The following is a 19,596-nucleotide window of genomic DNA, read 5'->3' on the forward strand; positions in this document are numbered from 1 at the left end:
ATTATTGTTTGCTTTATGACTCTAAGACTACTGTAATTCAAAGTAGTCCGTAGGACAGAAACCAGGACACCTCCCTCATGCTTACATGGCCTCAGGAGGGGGTGCTACATAAATTTGAGGCTCCACTGGGATAATAATTACTATTAATACACGATAATAGTAATACATAATAATAATACATTTCAGATAGCTTGATGACTAGGATTTTAAGGTGGCATTTTTAAGGCCTAGTATCATTCTTAGCATTGATATTGTAAGGTTGGTGAGAAATGTGTAAGTGACAATTTTAGTAGTTAATTTGTTTGGTAGATCAGAAATAAGGGTCAGTGAGGTATGATTAACCGCAACTGAGAGCATGGTGCAGCTCAGACATTGGTGAAGGGAGGAGGCATCAATCCTGATTATGCTTTGCTGGTGAAAGATGTCCCTGAAGAGGCAGACGTATCTCTCGTTGAAGAGACTTTTCAGTCCTTCGAGGCCCTGGGAGGAGTTAGGGTGCAAGGTAGGATGTATGACCCCCCCAGACACGATGTCTGATGGTTTTTTGTGAATGACGTAAAAGGGTAATTGTCAAAGTCATCCTGCTGGATGTGTTGCCAGAGGGAGGTGACAAGCCATGGAGAATTTTGGGAGTGTCTGATAGTGGGTTGAAGCCATAGGAAGTCAACATCCTCCTGGTTCAGCAGACGGGAGGGAGATTGTGATGTGAGTATAGCAGGTTCACCCCTGGCATACTCACCGGAAGCCATCATTCACGCTGTTGGGGATTTGAGGCAGAGGCAGGGCAGGTTGTCTGCAGATAGTAGCATGCTCAGGGGACTACAAAACCTTCTGATGAGTTCTCCCAACATTACCAGGGGAGGAACAGCTCGACAACTGGATAGAGCAAGCGCATCTCATGATAGACAACTCTGAATGATCAGATAAAGAGAACAGATTTGAAGATTATAGAGAGTTTAAAAGGTCCAGCTGCTGTGGTAGCCCAGGCATTTAGACACCCAGACGCATCCTCCAAAGAGTATATACTGAAGCCACGGAGAATACTTTTGGGTCATTTGTTACTGGAGAGGAACTTTAGTTCTCGTTCAAACTCTGTTGACAGCGGTGACAGCGGTGAGCAGTTGTCTGAGTTTCTTACACAGATAGAGAAAAGCCTATAGATGAGCTTGTTATGGGTGTGGTGGGACAGGATATGATGCCTGAGAATTTGAGATTGAAGAAGCGAAGAGTTCACCCACCTAATTTCTTAGGACTATTAAATGAAATCCAAATGTAGAAGGGATATGAGGCTGCCCGCAACAAGCTGATGTCTACAGTGAATAATGGTAGTAAATAAAATGTTACATTGCCTGCGTTTCAGTGACGCTTAAATTTACGCATCATCTGGAAGTAATAAGTAGCACCAAGAAATGATGAAAATATGAAAATACTTTCTATGCTTTCCAGCTCATATACCACTTCCCCTCCCTCCTTCATTGCTCTCTGTATTAGTCCCTTGTAAAATCATTTTCTCTTCTTAGTTACCGTTTAGTTGTTGCCAGCAAGTGCCGTTCAATCAAAATCGAGCATGAAAAACGTGGTGGTTCTTTTTGGTAAGACCAACTCAAACTCTCCCTTTTCCCTCAATTTTCCACCTCATCCTCTCTCTCTCTCTCTTTAATTAGCTTATCCAGTTTTGTTTGTTTTTCATCTTTAGTCATTTTTTCATTGCATTTGTTGCTGTTTGCTACATGTATATACTGAGGCTGAATGTGAAAAGATGTATTAGTTTACAGCATAAATACTTTTTCCCATTCTTCCAATCGGTGCGGACTTTCGTTGGGTAGTAATTGTGTTTGCTGATCCTCATGCTCCAGTATTCTGATCGGAGAAAAACTGAACGTGGGTTCGATAGTCTTAAGCCTGAATATTTTATCATGTTATATGTTATATTTTATATGTTATATTTGGCATTTTAAACGCTTCACTCTTGTAACATCGATTCAGCAGCTGTATTTGTCTAACACATTGTTGATAATTATTAACTATGAACACACCGGAGGGCAAAAGCCTACAGTGTAAAAAAGAAAAAAAAAACGATAAAAAAAAAGTCTGGCAGCAAAGTTGTCAAACGGTTAATGTTAACATTTGGTATTTAACCGTAATTTATTTTACAGTACATGACTGTAAAACATTACAGGGTTTTACCGTGTGTGTGCTGTAATTTTACACCCAAACTTAAGCCAAACCTTTTACAGATTAAAAACAAAACACACTTAAAACAAATAATATAAATTTACTTTACCATCCATCCATTTTCCAACGCGTTTATCCTTCGGGGTCGCGGGGGTAAGCTACGGGCACGAGGCAGCCCACCTATGGGCATTTTTTTTTGTATCTCCAATTAACCCCTGGAGGACATGGGGAGAACATGCAAACTCAACGCACTTGTAACTCAGGCGCAGACTCGAATCCGGGTCCCCGAGGCGTGCTAACCACTGCACCACCATGCCGCCACATTTACTTTACCGTTTCTTTAAAATCACATTATCCTGGGGAAACAAACACTGCCTATCATTTTACATGCGTATCCTATATAATTACAGCTAATTACTGTTAAATATTATTAAAGCCTTTAAAAAAACTGCTCACTGTTTCATCTACAAGATCATAATCGTTATAATACAGAACATCATAAGTAACACAGAGAAAAGAAATGTAAAATTACATGCGATTGTTGTTATATAAAATTTGATAAAAGACAGTTCCCTTAAAAAGTACTCCATACTTTACTACATCCATCCATCCATTCATTTTCCAAACCGCTTATCCTACTGGGTCGCGGGGGGTCCGGAGCCTATCCCGGAAGCAATGGGCACGAGGCAGGGAACAACCCAGGATGGGGGGCCAGCCCATCGCAGGGCTACTTTACTACATTGTAGATTAAATAGATAAAATAGTATTCAGCAAATTTATATAATTTTTAATATAAAACGGGGTGAGAAGCTTAGTGAATATGCTTCCAAGAACTCTTAGCTGTAACTGCTGATAATGGAGCTTTCATATAGAACTGAATTGCTGGTCTGAATACTTACATAAAGGAAAGATTTAAGTCTTTAATATTTAACACATTTACAATTTAAATTTACGTTTTTATTAAAATTACATTTACAAAAAATACAAAAAGGGGCCTGAATACTGAATAATGACATTAAAGCTCAAAAACAAGGTGAAAACTAAATCTTCACATCGGTTCTGAGCCTCATTCTTAAAACCAGTTAAATTTTCCATGCCTTTTGCTTCAGATAAAATCACGTTTGGTTGTAAAATAAGACATTAATGAAAGTTCACTGTAACCACAGACAATGGAATAGAACGACAATGTATCGTAAATAATAAACTTTAAAATAGTTTTTACGTTTTTACAACATGTACAATAATTTAATTTTACTATTTAAATAATTTCGTTTTAGTATTCAGTAATAAGTACACTGTGTAGAATTCCTCTGAATGTATTTACTAGAGAACTTTCATTAATGCCTTATTTTAAAACCGAAAGTTAAGTGATATACTGTAAGCTTCGTGTGACGTAGGCTAAATAAACGTGTGTTAACGCCACGTATCGGACTTGTGTTTCATTCCGAGATGTACTCCGCGATGGACCTTGAAACAGTACTGACTATTAAATCGGGTGACTATGCATTTCTTGTTAAAAAGGAATTCGCAACAATTAATCATGCAGTAACTGCTTAAAATACTATCAGGTTAATAAATTTTCTTACATATTAACTAGATTTTAATTGCATTCGGCATGGTTAGGCAGTGGTTAGCACAGTTTGCATTTTCTGTGGTTTCCTCCCACTGTCCAAAAATGTGCTAAGGTGAGTTGGAGTTGCCAAATTGCCTGTAGATGTGAACGGTATGTGAATGTGCCCTGCTGTGAGTTGCCCTGAATAGGATAAGCGGTTACAGAAGATGGATAATTAATTAATGTTAAGCATTTATTGCAATTTCTACTAAAGTTAAGCGTTTAAAACTGATAACTAGATTAACACCATGCACAACACACACGCAACAAAAATATAGGCGTTCTGTTCTAGATACTCTTTGACATTAGGTGTCTGGGTTTATAATGAAACCCATGTAGGATGCATTTATTACTAATTTCTATACATTGTGCACAGGGACGCTGTAAAGGGGGGGGGGTAAACGATGACGATTCTCGGGGCCCATGACTGAGAGGGGGCCCAGAGAAGCCCCAAATAAAATTGTGGTGCTGATAGTAAAAATTATTAACTTAAAATTATTCTATTTGCTGTTTCCTGGTGTCAAAAAATGTGTTTGTTTAAGAAACACAAACGTCCGTGAGCCCCTCTCCCCCTCTCGATTATCATAAAATGGTTCAGTCCGCCCAAATTGTATCCAGGCAACAGCTTGACTTCACTTATAGCGTCGGCAGAAGTGAAAATGCCTCAAAAATCTGGAAGCCAAAAACGGACAGAGAAAAAATAAGACAAGTGATATAGGCAAAGGGTCGACAGTATGTTACCCAATATTTCAGAAGAAAAGGTGGGTTTGTAAGTAGGACTAAATTGTTAGTGGACCGCCCGTGTGACAATGATCGTAGCCTACGGTTTAAATATTTATTTACACAAATATTTAAACTAGTTTTAATGAAAATTCATGTAGTTTTAGGAAAAGTCAGGGAGCAGCAAGGCTTTGTGATTTATTTAGACAAAGTTATTGAATATGCAAATTTTAAAACGGTCAAAATGACACCTTGTTCGTTCTAGTGTTAAAGATAAATACCCTAAGTTTAAATGTTGTGGTTAAAATGACTGCTGGTGGCCGTTCTAGTGTTAAAAGTGCATGATAAGGGAACTGAATTTTCTCCCCATGTTAGATCAAGAAGACGCTGGAAAAAATAACAATACACAGTTTTAGTTAAACGTTCAATGCAGTCAAACGCACTTTGTGAAAATCATGCCTCGTTCCAAACAGAGTCAAATGAACCAGCAGCAGCAACTGGTACAAATATGTACAGTGCATACATACAAATATAAATATATGTGAATACACTATATGACACATGTACAGCTATGCACAGTATATACATTATACAGTACTGAAGTAGTGCAGTATTACAGAGGACAAATTACGGGTGTGGACATGGGATGGAGTTCAATTGTCTGATTGACTTAAATATATGAGAATGATAGTCAAAATACCATAAAAGCGCATGATTTTATGTAAATTAATATGAAAAAAGTCTCAGCTGTGTTGGGGGCCCTGTCAAGATTCTTTTCATGGGGCCCAAAATCCTTAGCAGCGCCCCTGATTGTGCATATAATTATTCTAAATTCTTGTGGATCCTGCATGGCTATGGTACGAATTGTGTGCATATGTTTGCAGGAGTTGCCATTGCGGTTTTGCCTGTACATTTCTTTAATTGAATTATTATTTTTATTTTTTTTTGCGATAAGGTGATGTGGCTTTTTTTTGTTGGTATATTTGTGACTTTTTTGAGTGAGTGGCTGGCAATGACTACTGCTGGAGTATATGTCTTTTTTTCACTAAGTTCAGCTTTGGAGTACTGGCTGGTCTAATTTGTGTGTTAGTCTTGAGCGTATTTATCCTTTATTCTCTTTCCATCTATAGAGCCAGTGAATGTGGTGCTGGTGTTCTGGGGGTGTTTGGTGGGGCCTTTCCTGCACTGCATGGAGTGATTAAGGTGTGAGTCAATAAGCACTCGCCCTATGTTGTGGTTTGTTGTGTGACTGTGTATGTTAGTGATATCTCCTTAATACTTGAGCTCTTGGTGTGTTTGCTGTGAACTTCCTTTCCCTACTTCTTCTAGGCAAGCACTCTCATTGGCTTGCATAATGGCTTAACTTTGCAGAATTGAACTGCCAGTACTGTGGCTTCGTAAGTGAACTTTCCCTTCCTGGCTTACGATCTGTGGTTTTAGCCATGTTTTGATATTGTTTTTAAAGGCTTTATTTGGGTTAATAAATATTGCCCAGTTACTGAGTCTCTGTCGTTTATGCGACGTAGCTGTGTCTGAGGGAATCCTGAGGGTAACAGTAATCATATAACTTAAGGGGCAGGGCTTAGGTGGCGTACGCTGGTCTCCTACCTACACTTAGTGACGTAGCACCCCAAGGTCACACATTTCCCTACTGTCGCACGTGTGTTTGCCTGTGTCTTGTATATACCCGGTCTGATCTTCGTGTGTATTTAGTGTGTATAAATATCCCACTGTGTGCGCATCTTGCAGTTCGGCATCTGACAATCTTGTGTTTCCCGTCTGTGTATTTGGGCTCGGTGCTTGTTGGGTGCCTGTTGTGGTCCTTCTATTTACAATTGCACGGGGCATGCTGGGATATGTGCCCTGCCCATACTACACTAGTGTAAGAAAAGGAATCTGGTTGAGGAATCTGTTCGTTGACTTAATTTTTTTATGTCAACCAATGCATTTTTTTCACAAAATTTTTGGTTGCAAAATAAATTATTCGTAGGCCACAGCACAGGCATTAAAGTTGTTAAACTATTCAAGTAATAAAGGATTTTAAACCATCTGCCACAACTGCACCCTTACCAGTTATAGAAAGTTAAGGCGCATCTCATGTATTTGCATAGATTTTCCAAAAATATTATTTGAAATAATGACAGAACCAGTAAGCATAGGCTTAACTGTTGTGCTGAATTTATTAAAGCAAAATTAAGGAAAAAAACACTCAAAGAAACACACATTCGTAGGCCTATGTGATAACTGTCATGCCCTGCCTATCGGCCCCTCCTGTTTCCTCTCTAGTGTGGCCCTAATGAGCCATGCTTAGGGCTTGATTGTCTTACCTCTCGTTCCTGCCTTCGTGTCAGTCACTCCCAGATGCCTCCTGTTTGCTCCATCTTTAGCCTTGCATTTAAGTGCTTCCCAGTCCTGTACTCCTCAGATTATTAACGTCATACCCCCATGTTGTCTGTGCTTAGCCCCTCTCTGGATTACCTGTTTGGATCTCTTATGATTCTGTTTATTAAACTAAAAAGATTAAATTGCAAATAAAGTCCCTTTTGTTTGCTGATTTTATCCGCTCCTGGGTCCTTTGTCCTTCCGTACACAATAGAATGACAGATTTCCCCAAGCTGCTGATTACTCAAATCCTTTCTGCTGATTGCCACATGTTATTTCAGATATCTAGTGCTGCTTCCACAGGCAGGGGTGCATCTCTGCCAGTGAGAATAGCTCACCTCTGGGAGTTACAGGAGCCCATAGCCACCATCTACCTGGACTCTGATAGTGGACTCTAGAACAAAGTGGGTATGCTGATCCCCACTGCAGACAATGAACCCACTGACTCCACACTACTTGCCACGGGGCAGCCTGCCTCTTTGTCATGAGGAGTAGGACAGCATGCCACTTCTCTAGGACCTGCAGCTCCCAACAGAAGCAACTGCAGACTCCTTGAAGCTTTCCGCCAGCTCCTGCTGCAGGAAGTGGAGACTTAGGAAGTAGACTGAGCCCATGCCCGAGTCCAACCCCAAGTCCTTCCACACCGCAGCTACAGCCCCAGCTCCTGACCCAGAAAATGCCGCTCTGTCCAGGCTCCTGGCACAGCGGAAACCAATCTGTCCACTGGCTTCCCACAGCTGACTGCCTCTGCTGCCACACCTGTAGCATCCTATCCAGGAGAGCCAGCCATCGCAGCTCCCATGTCCAACCCCAGTGAGATCCCCGCCAAAACTGTAGAGTCTGTCTTGGCCTTGGCTGTGTCTCCTAGACCCATTCATATTATTGCTGCAATTTAGACTTCTGGACCAGGAGAGGCCACTGTGCCCAGGTCAGAGTGGGCGACTTAGTTCTGCTCATCTGGTGTCCCAGATTCGTCCTGACCATCTGCAGGTGTCCAGCTGGCACCTGCTTCACTGTCCTTTGAGGTCTTATGGCACCCGCCTCCTCGTCTCCTGCTGCTGGCTTCCTGGCATCAGCCTTGCTGTCAGCCACATAGTTGCCTGCCATTGACTCCCAGACATCGGCCTGTCGTCTCACCTCTTGTTGTCGCCGCCTACCCAGAATGGATGGATCTGGACAAGGCCCAACGAGAGGACCCAGGGCAAGGTCCAGAGGGTCCCATTCTAAGTCCCGTTCCATGGGCCTCTACTGTTTCCCCATGCACATACCGACCTGGAGGGGGATACGGGGGCACACTATTCAGGTTTGCTTCCCAGACCCCAGTCTGCCCAGAGATGTCCACCCAGACATCTCCTCTGTTGTGGTCCAGTGGACGGCAACTGTGACACCGTCCTGCTCCTATTCCTGTACCTCTCCTTGTTCCAGTCTTGCAGGTCCCTCATCATCCTCCGCTTCCTGTCCTGCAGTGCCCTCTTCATCCTCTTGTCCTGTAGTACCCTCGTTGTCCTGCAGTCCCCTTGACACCCTCCAGCCCCAAAAGCTCTGCTGACCCTCCAAGACCCACTGGACCTGCCACCTAGAGGGGCTCTACCCCCCAGGGAAAGGGACTTAGGAGAATCTACTGTATGGCCCAAGATTACCACCCAGCTTCCCACGGTCTTTGCCTAGTTTCATGGGATCAAGAAGGCTCCCTGCATGCCCCCCTCTCATTGTCCCTCTTCACACCTCAGTCTTTGTCCATTTGCTCTGACTCACAATTATTTGGCACTGGCCTGTTTCCCCTGTGGCTCTTTCCTATGTATCTGTCCCTGTCCTTGTTATCTCTTCACCTTTTCACCCTGTCCTGGTGTATATTGTGTTACTCATCCTCTGTGTTGTCCTTAGTCATGCCCAGGTCTGTTCAGTGTCCCTACTGGCATCCTATGTCAGGTCTCATGTCCGGTGGTGTTCTCTAAGCATTCTGTCTTCTCATGTCTGGTCCAGTTCAGTCCTCTGTGTGTCCTGTCGCCTCTTGTAAAGTGCAGTATACAGTCTGGTTGCCACCCCTTTGGTTGTCCCTTTGGTCCCCCCCGGCTGTCTGGCCTTTATGCCCGGAGAGTATACTTTAGCAGGGCAGGTATTGCCACACCCTGCCGATCTGCCACACCTGTTTCCTACTTAGCGTGCCCCTAATGAGCCACACCTGCGGCTCATTTGTCTTGCCTCTCATTCCTGCTCTCATGTCAGTCACTCCCAGCTGCCTCCTTTTTGCACCCTTGTTAGACTTGTATTTGGTGCTCCCCAGTCCTGTGTTCCCTAGATCCTTCATGAATGTCATACCCCCCTGTTGCCTGTACTTAGCTCCTCTCTATTCTACTCATGTGGATCCCTTATGATTCTGTTAATTTGCTGTTTTACCCATTTAGTTTACAGTTTTTCTCAGTTGCTTTGATACATATCTCGAATCATCCTTAACATTTGCAAAACAGTAAGTGCATTTCTTGAAACAATTCGTACAAATAGCAACACATAATGGATTACGTACAAAAGCCTGTAACTTTAGCAAAATCCTTAGTTTGTCCCTCTGACGTAAATATGTCAATGAACTTGTCAATGACATCAGACGTCCTTGTTCACAAACAAGATGGTCAAAATTCTTAGCCATGTTGTCATGTTTTCTGATGTAAACTATGCCTGAGGTTTCGATGACAAGACTGAAAATACACAAGGCTGTACATTTTCTGTATAACATATATCAGTTTCAACAGTATAAAGTTACGTATGCCATTCATGTACTGTAACAGACAACACACACGCATACTCTATATGCATTTTTACAGTCTGTATATAAATACACACTGTAAATATGTATAAATGTGTGTGTGCTACAGTTTATGTACAGTATGTAACTGTATAAAGTATATTTACTGAATAACTATAAAATGCAAGTGGAATACTGCAATAGTATATACAGTAAGTATACAGTATTACAGTACAGTACATTGATGGACAACATACCCATTGTCTTTATAAAATGTTTCAACGATTGAGGACACAGTTGTTCTCCCAACATTCCGCTGCAGCATTTGACCTGCTTCAGCCTTTGTACGGCCATGATTGAGGACATGATCCACAATTGTGACCCTTATTTCATCAGGAACGTGCCTCTGTTCTCGGCTTCTTCTACTTCTTCCTTTGTTTTGCTTCCCTCACTCCTCTTCTCCATACCAGCTGGTGATCCTGTTCATTTCCTCGTTGTTCTTCCATTGCCAAATTGTAACATCATGTCGTGCTCAGTCACTACATGCTTGCCAACTGAAGGTTCATGAGATGTACCTCTGAGCTATTTTAGATAATTGAGTGATCATTGGTCGAGCTACTGTAATACTTTAAGCATTCCCCTCTATTTGGTGAAAGTCAAGATTCAACTGAGAGAAGTTAATCAATTCAGGACATGTTTATATTAAAAAAATAACTGTAATAGAGATGTATAGAGAATATGCTTAACAGATTACTGGTTCAACCATTTTGCATGTGAAGACTTATTCAATGAACTAATGTCTTAATGTTTTGAGGGGGGAGATTATTCAACAGAAAACTAGTATAATACATTCTGACCAACATGACAATCTATAATGTAGGAATCAGCAGATGATTGTACATAATAATTTGCATGACTGTGCTAAGGCATTTTTCAATTTGACCAAACGAATGAAACTGCATTTATGATGTGCACAAGTGACTCAGTGATGTGGAGGTTGTGCAAGTAGTTATGAGAATTTCCTTTCTATTCTGAGAAATGTAGCAAAGCAACTGAGAAAAATTGTAAAGTCCTTTTTGTTCACTGATTACATCTGCTTCCATGTCCCATCCCACCAAACACAGCAATTTAAATATTGTTACTGGGACCAAATGGAATCTGATCATTTAAAGACATTCCAATCTTAAACCAACGTATATGTGCTGATTACTTTTATATGCATTAAATAGTAAAGTAATTGAATTACTTCTGAATTAAGTAACTGGTACCTGTAACTAATTACTAATTGCATTTTTCAGTGCATGTTCTAGGAGACAATATTAAGTCCCACGACTATACCTGGCGGAAGGCAATATTGCAATATTCAGAAAGTCAAGCACCTAACAAAATGAATTTTTTTACATGCCGCATGTAATCTGGGATAGGCTCTGGACCCCCTGCGGCACTGAGCAGGACAAGTGGTTACAAAAGATGGATGGATGGTAATGAGACTACATTATCATTGTAGTTTTATTTTTTTATTTATTATACTTTATTGATCCCCTGTAGGGAAATTATCTTTACGCCTCCCTCAACTTGCTCTTTGTGGAGTAAGTTGACCGCGAAGGGCTGCCAGGGAGCTGGGGGTTAAGGGTCTTGCTTAAGAAGCCACAGACGTGCTGAGGCTGGGTTTGAACCTGTGACCTTATGATTACAAGGACAAAGGCTTAGCCCACTGAGCAACACGCTGCCCCCAGTCACTACGAGACTTTGTTTGGTATCTCTCAGGGAAAACAGCAGCAATAAAGAATATAAAATACAAAATAAAATTACAAGTATAATTCAAGGTAAAGTAAAACAGAAAAACAGTTCATTGTAAACAGGTATTGCATACCGTGAGCGTGGGTAATGCGCGCGGGCAGGTAGATGGGCAGGAAGCAGGCAAGGTACGGGGAAACGGGGTTTATTCTCAGGACTCAATACAGGACGAAGCACGAACATCGACTAACATCAATAACAGACCATGAACTAAGGCAAGACGGGGACTGAAATAGACAAGACAACTGGGTACAATCAGGGAAGCACACGTGGGTAATCAGGGGGCGTGGCACACACGAGGATCGTACGAGCCGGGCATGACACATACATTATAAGAATTGCATTTGTTTAATGTAAATTGCATTTGCGTGGTGTAAATATTTCTAGGTATAAAGTGATCGGTGCAGTAGCAGCAGTTTGAGGGAGGGGAGGGAGATGGGAAAGACAGTTGATTGGTTTGCTCTCTTCAGTCTTCAACAGCTATGTGTATATATGTATAGTGTGTGTGTGTGTGTTTTTTTTTTGTCCTGTCCGGCAGCTTTAGCAAGCAGAATCATGGTCTGAATGCCCTGCTGTACCATACATGTTTGCTTTACTATGAGGGGCTCTATAAACTCTGTATGGGCCCCTCATGTTGATCGATTTCTTTTTTATTTTTTTTATTTATTTCATTTTTAACACATGTAAAATACTGCAGTGGGTGAGCTCGCCGGAGAGGAGGGACAGATTAGGAGGGGGGAAAAGTAAGCGAGAAACACAAGTCATGATTGATATGAATAGAGTAGAAAACACAATCTGCAATTGCTGAATCTGTAAAAGAGAGGGAAGGAAAAAAAGGCAAAAGATCAACAGCATCTGAAAGAAGTTCAGAAATTGATAAATTCAGGAACAAACAAAAATGAAGAATGAAGAAAGTAACACAGCTATACAAGCATATAAAATCTTAGTGTGTGCTTGGAGGGGTGCGTGCAAGTGTATGTACATTCGTGCTCAATTGTGTAGGCGAGATGTGGGCTTGTGTGCGTGTATTGTGTGCGTGCGTTGTGTGCATGCGTTGTGTGTGTGTGTTGTGTGTGTGCATTTTCAACATGAAACGTACTAAATAGCAAGGGAGGGAGGCTGCAACCACACCCCACAAGAGCCAGAGGTCGGCAGAGACAGGACCGGGAGGCGCAGGATGTCCGCAGCCCCCGAAGAGCACGGATGAGCCAGGGATCCATGTCCAAATGACAGCTGCGCCCCCTCTCCAGCTCGGGGAGGAGGGAGCTCCCACACGCAGCCCCCGCAGCTAAAAGGGCATGAGCCCCAGAGAACCAGAGGCAACAGGCAGCGGGGGCGGCCGCTTCTGTACGAGCCAAGGCCAGGGCCCCATGTGGCTGGGGACCGACCAACCCCTGTCAGAGAGCCTTGCAGACACACCTCTCAGCCAAGCACATAGACCATACACACATCCCCACAACATACACAGACACCCACACACAGAGACAAAAAGACATAAGCCCATCCACTCCGGACTGCCCTCCAACATGCAGAAGAATGGATGCAACTCCCGGCGTCAGCTGGGACCCCAGAGCGCCGCCAGCCGAGCAACCACCCAAGGCAGAAGGCCGCGCAGCACAGTGAATAAGGCCATGTAAATGGCCCACCCCACCGTAGTATACATGGCATACGCCCACCCCGAGGTCCTACATGTGTGCATGGCATGTTGTTGAATGAGGGGGTAGAGGGGCTGGGCTTCCAGGAATTTGATGCTGTTGACCCTTTCCATCTAGGAGGAGGTGTTGTTTTCCTGGCTCTCCTTAAGTCCACAATGTTCTCCTTTGTTTTAGTAGTGTTCAGGACCAAGTCACTGTTCGAACAACACCAGACCAGATGTTGAACCTCCTTCTTGTAAATATTCTCATGTATTGTGAGGACATCCAAAATCCATGAGCACAGTGTAGATGTTAATTACAGATTTCTGAGGTTATGTGTGTCCAATAGGCATGTAATGATGAATCTCAAATCTGTTAAAAATTGATGTAAATGTATGATGATTTAAACCGGCTGATGTGGAAAATCAATCGCTACTTTAGGAGTACTTCACAGTACTTTACTTAACAGAAAAACCAGTGTAATATTACATTTGATGTCACTGCGTATTCACATCGACGTCGTAAGTCAGTTTTTGATTTTGACCAAACGCGAGATAGCGAGCGAATTTGAAATTGAGGATGCATTGCTGGGCGACACGGTGGCGCAATGGTTAGCGCTGCTGCATCACAGCAAGAAGGGCTTGGCTCGGGTCCTTTCTGTGTGGAGTTCGAACACTCTCCCTGTTTTCGCCGGGGGCTCCGGTTTCCTCCCACCGTCCAAAAGTGTACAGCATGGGTTGATTGGTGAGTCTAAATTGGCCCTGTAGTTGTGTGAGTGTGTGCGCCCTGCAGTGTGTTGGCGACTGCCCGGGGTTGGTTTCTGTCTGCGACCATTGTTCCCGTGATAGGCTCTGGTCCTCTCCCCCCCCCCCCCCCATGCGCTGCCAGTTTGCTCCAAGGCACTTTACATGGGTGTGTTGTGACATCATCAAGAGAGAGTAATCTAAAACAGGGAAAATATAAAAAATTAAATAATGAAAGCCAGATGACAATGGAGGATAGGAACCGAAAACTCCCAAGTAGGGAGAAGGTCAACCAGCTCCCCAACCCCCTGCTGAGTGAAAAGTTCAGCCCTTTGGAGCTGAGTGCGAAGATTAAAGCATTCCTTTCCGTGTACTGGAACCAGCAAACAACAGAACCTCGGTTTTCTGAGCGTTTAGTGATAAAAAATTATTTGACACTTCAACACATTCATAAAGATTAGTCAAACATGATTTAAACCATTTCAAGACTGTTCCACACAACCCAACCTCAAATTTAAGTCTTTGTAATAGGGTAAAATTCATTATTCGTTATAGGTCTTGGCAGAACTTCCAGGGATTCTTTAAGAAGCTTAGTGGGTCCAGTGTACAAGTTGTTGGTTTGATCTTAGTTATAATAGTTTTTAGCTCTTGTTCATTAATTAATTCAAAAACATTAAGGGTGTGTTCACGTTCCGTTTGCCTTGGAGTTAATTGTGAGCCATTTGAACATGTTTGAAGCCTATTGTAATTATATAATTAAAGAAGTTCATAAAATGTTCACTACTGAACAGCAGTGGTAGCAGAGGTTCAGCCTATTTTGTTAGATGAGCTGTTGTTTTAAAAAGGTAATGAGGGTTATTTCTATTGCCATCAAAAAAGTTAGAATAATAGGCAGAACGTGCCCTAGAAAGGGCTTGCTTGTATTGTTGCAGCCTGTTATACCATGTCAACTTGAACACTTCTGAGACTGTGGATTTCGATTTGTGCTCCAATCTGAGGCACTCCTGTTTGTAGGTACCTTTGCGATCATTAAACCATGGGGAGAGTCTGGTGGATTTTACTATTTTATTTTTCAAAGATGCTGTTACGTCTAAAATTTTACTAACCACTGTACTGAAGTCATGGGTGACTTCATTGATATCTGTACTAGACATGAAGTTAGTTTTACGTGTTGCATTTACAGTATAAATTGGAGGCAAAGTCTATCATTTAGGTGATTGTAATAATCTTCTTTGCCATACTCAAAGAGGGTGGCTGAATCACAAAGGTGATTAGAAAACGGTCAGAGAAGGGCTTGTTCAATGTACTGTAATGCAGAGCCTTGAAATATTGAAACTGGTGTCTTTGACATGCTCCATAACAAGTCTGTCAGGATGGCATGGGAATGAATAGGATGGAGATGGTCCACGAGGATGTAAAAAGCTCAGTCTCAACTCTCCAGTGCTGGGCATAGTTTCTTCAACACATCCTTGCCACACATAGAATGAACAAGTTGGCAACATATTGCAGCATCTATCTTTTTCCATTCTTCAAGAATGGCCTCTTTTAGAGCCTGGATGCTGGACGGACAGTGACACTCAACCTGTCTCTTCAGAATTCCCCATAGATGTTCAATTGGGTTCAGATCAGGAGACATACTTGGCCATTGAATCACTTTCACCCAGTTTTTCAGAAATGCACCAGTGACTTTACATGTGTATTTTGGATCATTGTCAAGTTGGAAAAGTGCACGACGACCAAGGGCACGGAGTGATGGTAGCATCTTGTCTTTCAATCTGTGAATTCACGATACCACCAATGAAATGCAGCTCCCTGACACCAGCAGCACTCCTGCAGCCCCGCATAAGGACACTGCCACCACCATGTTTCACTGTAGGCACCATGCATTTTTATTTGAACTCCTCACCTTTGCAACGTCACACAGTTTTGAAGCCATCAGTTCCAAAAACATTTATCTTGGTCTCATCACTCCAGAGTATAGAGTGCCAGTAGTCTTCATCTTTTTCAGCATGGGCCCTGGCAAATTCTAGATGGGCTTTTTTGTTCATGAACTTTAAGAGAGGGTTCCTTTGTGGACACCCAAGCATGCCATTCCACTGCAGTCTACGCCATATTGTGTCATGGGAAAAATCACCCCAGTTTGACTTTCTACTTCTTTAGCTAACTGCAGTGAACTTGCATGCCGATTTTCTTCAACCCTTCTCATAAGAAGATGCTCCTGTCGAGTTGTTAACTTCCATGGACGACCTGGACGGCTCTGTGAGATGGTTGCAGTTCCATCTTTCTTTAATTTTTGTATCACTTTTGCTACAGGATCTTCACCAGCTTTGCTGAGCTTCTTATAGCCTTCAGCTTTCTTGCGTAAAGAAATCATTGTCTTTCTCAGGTCTTGTGACTTTTCTCTTCCATGTGGTGTCATCGCTGACAGCATGGAATGGGAAGGGGTTTCTTTGTTAATTAATGCCCTTTTATGGTCAAAATGCCTGTTTAATGAATAATTAGACTCCCCTGTGGTTGATTTCTTGTTAATTAGAATTTTGTAGCTTAAAATTTAGCTTTGCGCCTAAGACCTTTAGTGGGGTGTACTCATTTTTGCACATGGTCTTGAATGAATTTGTTAGGACATTTCCTTTTTTGTGTGAGCAAATTAACAAATCTTGTTTGCAATCAATGACCCACATTTGTGGGAGTATTTTGAAGTATAGTATCCCATAGACAATTTTGATTTTGAAAGGTAACTAAAGGTTTTCTGACAAATTTGTCAGAACTCATTTATGCTGAGCACTAAATTCACATTGAAACAATGACAAATTATATTCAGCTGTGCAGAAGTGACATTACGGTGTGGGGATTACACTTCCATCCATCCATTTTCCAAACCACTAATCCTACTGGGTCGCAGGGGGTCTGGAGCCTAGGGGCAGGGGAACGGACCAATGGGCACGGGGCAGAGGGATTACACGTGTTGTTTTGAAAATGTTAACTGTCATTGGAAAAATGCTCCTAAGCAATTGAGAATAACTGCAAGGCATGAGTTAATTGTTTCGGGTACATTACAGGCTTTTGCGGCTAAACCACAGTGATCTATTACCACATTTATTCAGTTTTGATCCCAATCAGCTACATTTGTTTGCTAGTCAATCCAAACGTCTCCGCCCAACTGCCAGTGCTATTTCAAAATCTATCCATCCATCCATTTTCCAAGCCGCTTATCCTGCTGGGTCGCGGGGGGTCCGGAGCCTATCCTGGAAGCAATGGGCACGAGGCAGGGAAAAACCCAGGATGGGGGGCCAGCCCATCGCAGGGCACACTCACACACCATTCACTCACACATGCACACCTATGGGCAATTTAGCAAGTCCAATTAGCCTCAGCATGTTTTTGGACTGTGGGGGGAAACCGGAGTACCCGGAGGAAACCCCACGATGACATGGGGAGAACATGCAAACTCCGCACACATGTAACCCAGGCGGAGACGGGAACCCGGGTCCCAGAGGTGTGAGGCAACAGTGCTAACCACTGCACCACCATGCCACCCCTCTATTTCAAAATATTGTTTCAAATTCTTTGTTATCTGAAGCGGACTGTTTAGAAACATTGTTCCAAGTTCTTAACTAAAAACAGAAACAAGTTATGCAACAGGACTTTTTTTACATTTCAGGGCTTTAAGTGTTTCTTCAAGATTCTGCGTAGGCTAAAAGTTGCACAATGTATCTGGGACCAGAAAATTTAGCTCCTGTCTGAAGAGATTGTCTTCCTTAGAAAAAACAGTTCATCATTCACCAAGGCCAGTTGCACAAGCAGCCTCATAACAAACGATAGATGCATTATAAGAACTTTTCAATCCACTGAGAAACATAGCTCCATCAATTTCACATCAAGCAAATGGACAACAGACCCAGGCTAGACAAGTGCTAACCCTTTGAACCCTGTCTATTTTTTAATGTTTTTCTATCCCCTTGATTTTAGGCTCATTACATTGCATGTACATGAGTTAGCCACATGTTGCATGTTTTTGTTTTCAGGACATTCTGAGCTACTCAGATATATAAACACTGTATAACATCTGAAAGAAACTGATGTCGAAATACAAAATCAATGTTTAGTTTATGAACCACAGGATAAACACAGATGCTTGACTTTACAGAAGTCAAGTCAAGTAGTCAAGTCAAGTAGGTTTTATTGTCATTTCAGCCATACACACAGTATATAGAGAAATGAGATAAGGTTCCTCCAGGACCGTGGTGCAACACAGAGCAGGACAAAGACAGAGCGACATCATAAGTGCAGACAGGACAGCATAACAGTACAAATTGACAAAACAAGACAAGACAACATACAGTGCCAATTAACGGTGGTAACAGTCTGGATACAGAATTTAAGTCCTTCTTCTTGCAAGATTTTGTGGGTTTCTAACATGATTTTTCATGAAAGCCATTTATGCCTAGTAAATAAGCTCTACGGACTGCACAATATTACAAAGTGAATAAAGCTACATGTTTCAAAAGTGCTTGAAATACACCATGCACGATTGTATGTTTTGATGTTAATGTATGAATCTTAAACATAAGTGATTCGCTTTTTATAATGCACAATGATAACAGTTTTGTGTCTTTCTTATAAGAATGGTCATGTCATGAGAAATGGAGGATTTGAGGGCAGGTTTCAGGAGAGCCAAAGTGGCTTTATCAAACAAAACAGAAGCAGGGAAACAAACAGGACTGCGAGGGGTCAAAATAGGAAGGCTAGGACTGGGAAGGCCACGGGTAACAGGAGAACTGACCTTAATGACCAGACTGAGAAACACAGGACTGGGAAGCACATATATACAGGACTAATGAGGGACTGATATAATTCAAATGTTGATGTTTACTACACTAGGGTTGGGGACACGACACAGCTAGAAAAAAATAGAGGGGTTCTGGAGGACCAGCAGGGACCCCTGCTGGTCATACCAGGGGATGGACATATTATGAATATTATGAATATTATGAATTTGTTATTATTATATATTATTTAAAATGCAGTGAAATTATCTTAAGTTTCAAGCCTTTGTCGCATGAATTTTCTTCATATTTGTGACCAGTGCTGGCAAAATGAGTCGGAATGAGGAAAATTTCAAAATGGAGTTATTATTATTTTTAGATTCTCGTTTTTAAAACCTTCAAAATGATTTATGGTTTGTTGGAATTGGACAAAAAATGACCGAGTTACATCCGTTAGAAGTTATTTACATCAACAGGGCTTTATAAAATTGAGTTCTATTGGTTCAGAGTGATGTCATTGGAAATTCTATGCAAATTTTTAGAAAGTAGGCGAGCTTCGCTTCACGGTGGAATTTCATGATTTTAGATTATTTAAGTTGTGAAGATAATTGTACATATGTTTTTTTTTCTTGCAGTGTTTGGTGCCATTTTTCCATTTTCACTGGGTCAATCTAGGCCAAAAGGTAATTTAAAAACACACACTTGTTTTGTGTCCATTCCAGAAAGTAGTGTTCCTTTAGCCTTTCTTAACATCCAAGAAAAATATTAAAACCAAGTAAATGCAATCCAGTAAGGATATAGTGTTTTAGAGCAGAATATCAAAGCATACTAAGGCAAACAAATGTGCATTTTTTAGTGTGTTCTATAATCATGTCTCGAGTGCCTACTAATAGAAGGGGTGACATCTCTCCCCTGATCAGACCTTAATTAACCAATAATAGCTAGAATACAGTGTAATGAAGTATCAGTTGAAATTTTACTTCTGTTTTAAAATGTCATATGAAAATATTTGGTATTAGCTAATTCA

At 41.8% G+C, this 19,596-nt stretch overlaps 1 protein-coding gene across 4 annotated transcripts in view; it reads left to right on the forward strand.

The window, feature by feature from the left end:
- The first annotated feature begins 1,443 nt into the window (after positions 1 to 1,443).
- Positions 1,444 to 19,596, forward strand: part of LOC125742073 (uncharacterized) — a 103,087-nt gene continuing 84,934 nt past the window's right edge. The window contains exons 1-2 of one of the 4 annotated variants that reach the window (XM_049013727.1): positions 1,445 to 1,592; positions 19,205 to 19,252. In XM_049013727.1, the coding sequence (XP_048869684.1) occupies positions 1,568 to 1,592; positions 19,205 to 19,252 (73 nt within the window). In that variant the 5' untranslated portion in view covers positions 1,445 to 1,567. Of the gene's footprint in view, positions 1,593 to 19,204; positions 19,253 to 19,596 lie in introns of all 4 variants that reach the window. The other 3 variants (XM_049013725.1, XM_049013724.1, XM_049013726.1) reach the window with 3 other exon arrangements.

The sequence above is a fragment of the Brienomyrus brachyistius genome, chromosome 5 (assembly GCF_023856365.1).
Source record: "Brienomyrus brachyistius isolate T26 chromosome 5, BBRACH_0.4, whole genome shotgun sequence".
Taxonomy (NCBI): domain Eukaryota; kingdom Metazoa; phylum Chordata; class Actinopteri; order Osteoglossiformes; family Mormyridae; genus Brienomyrus; species Brienomyrus brachyistius.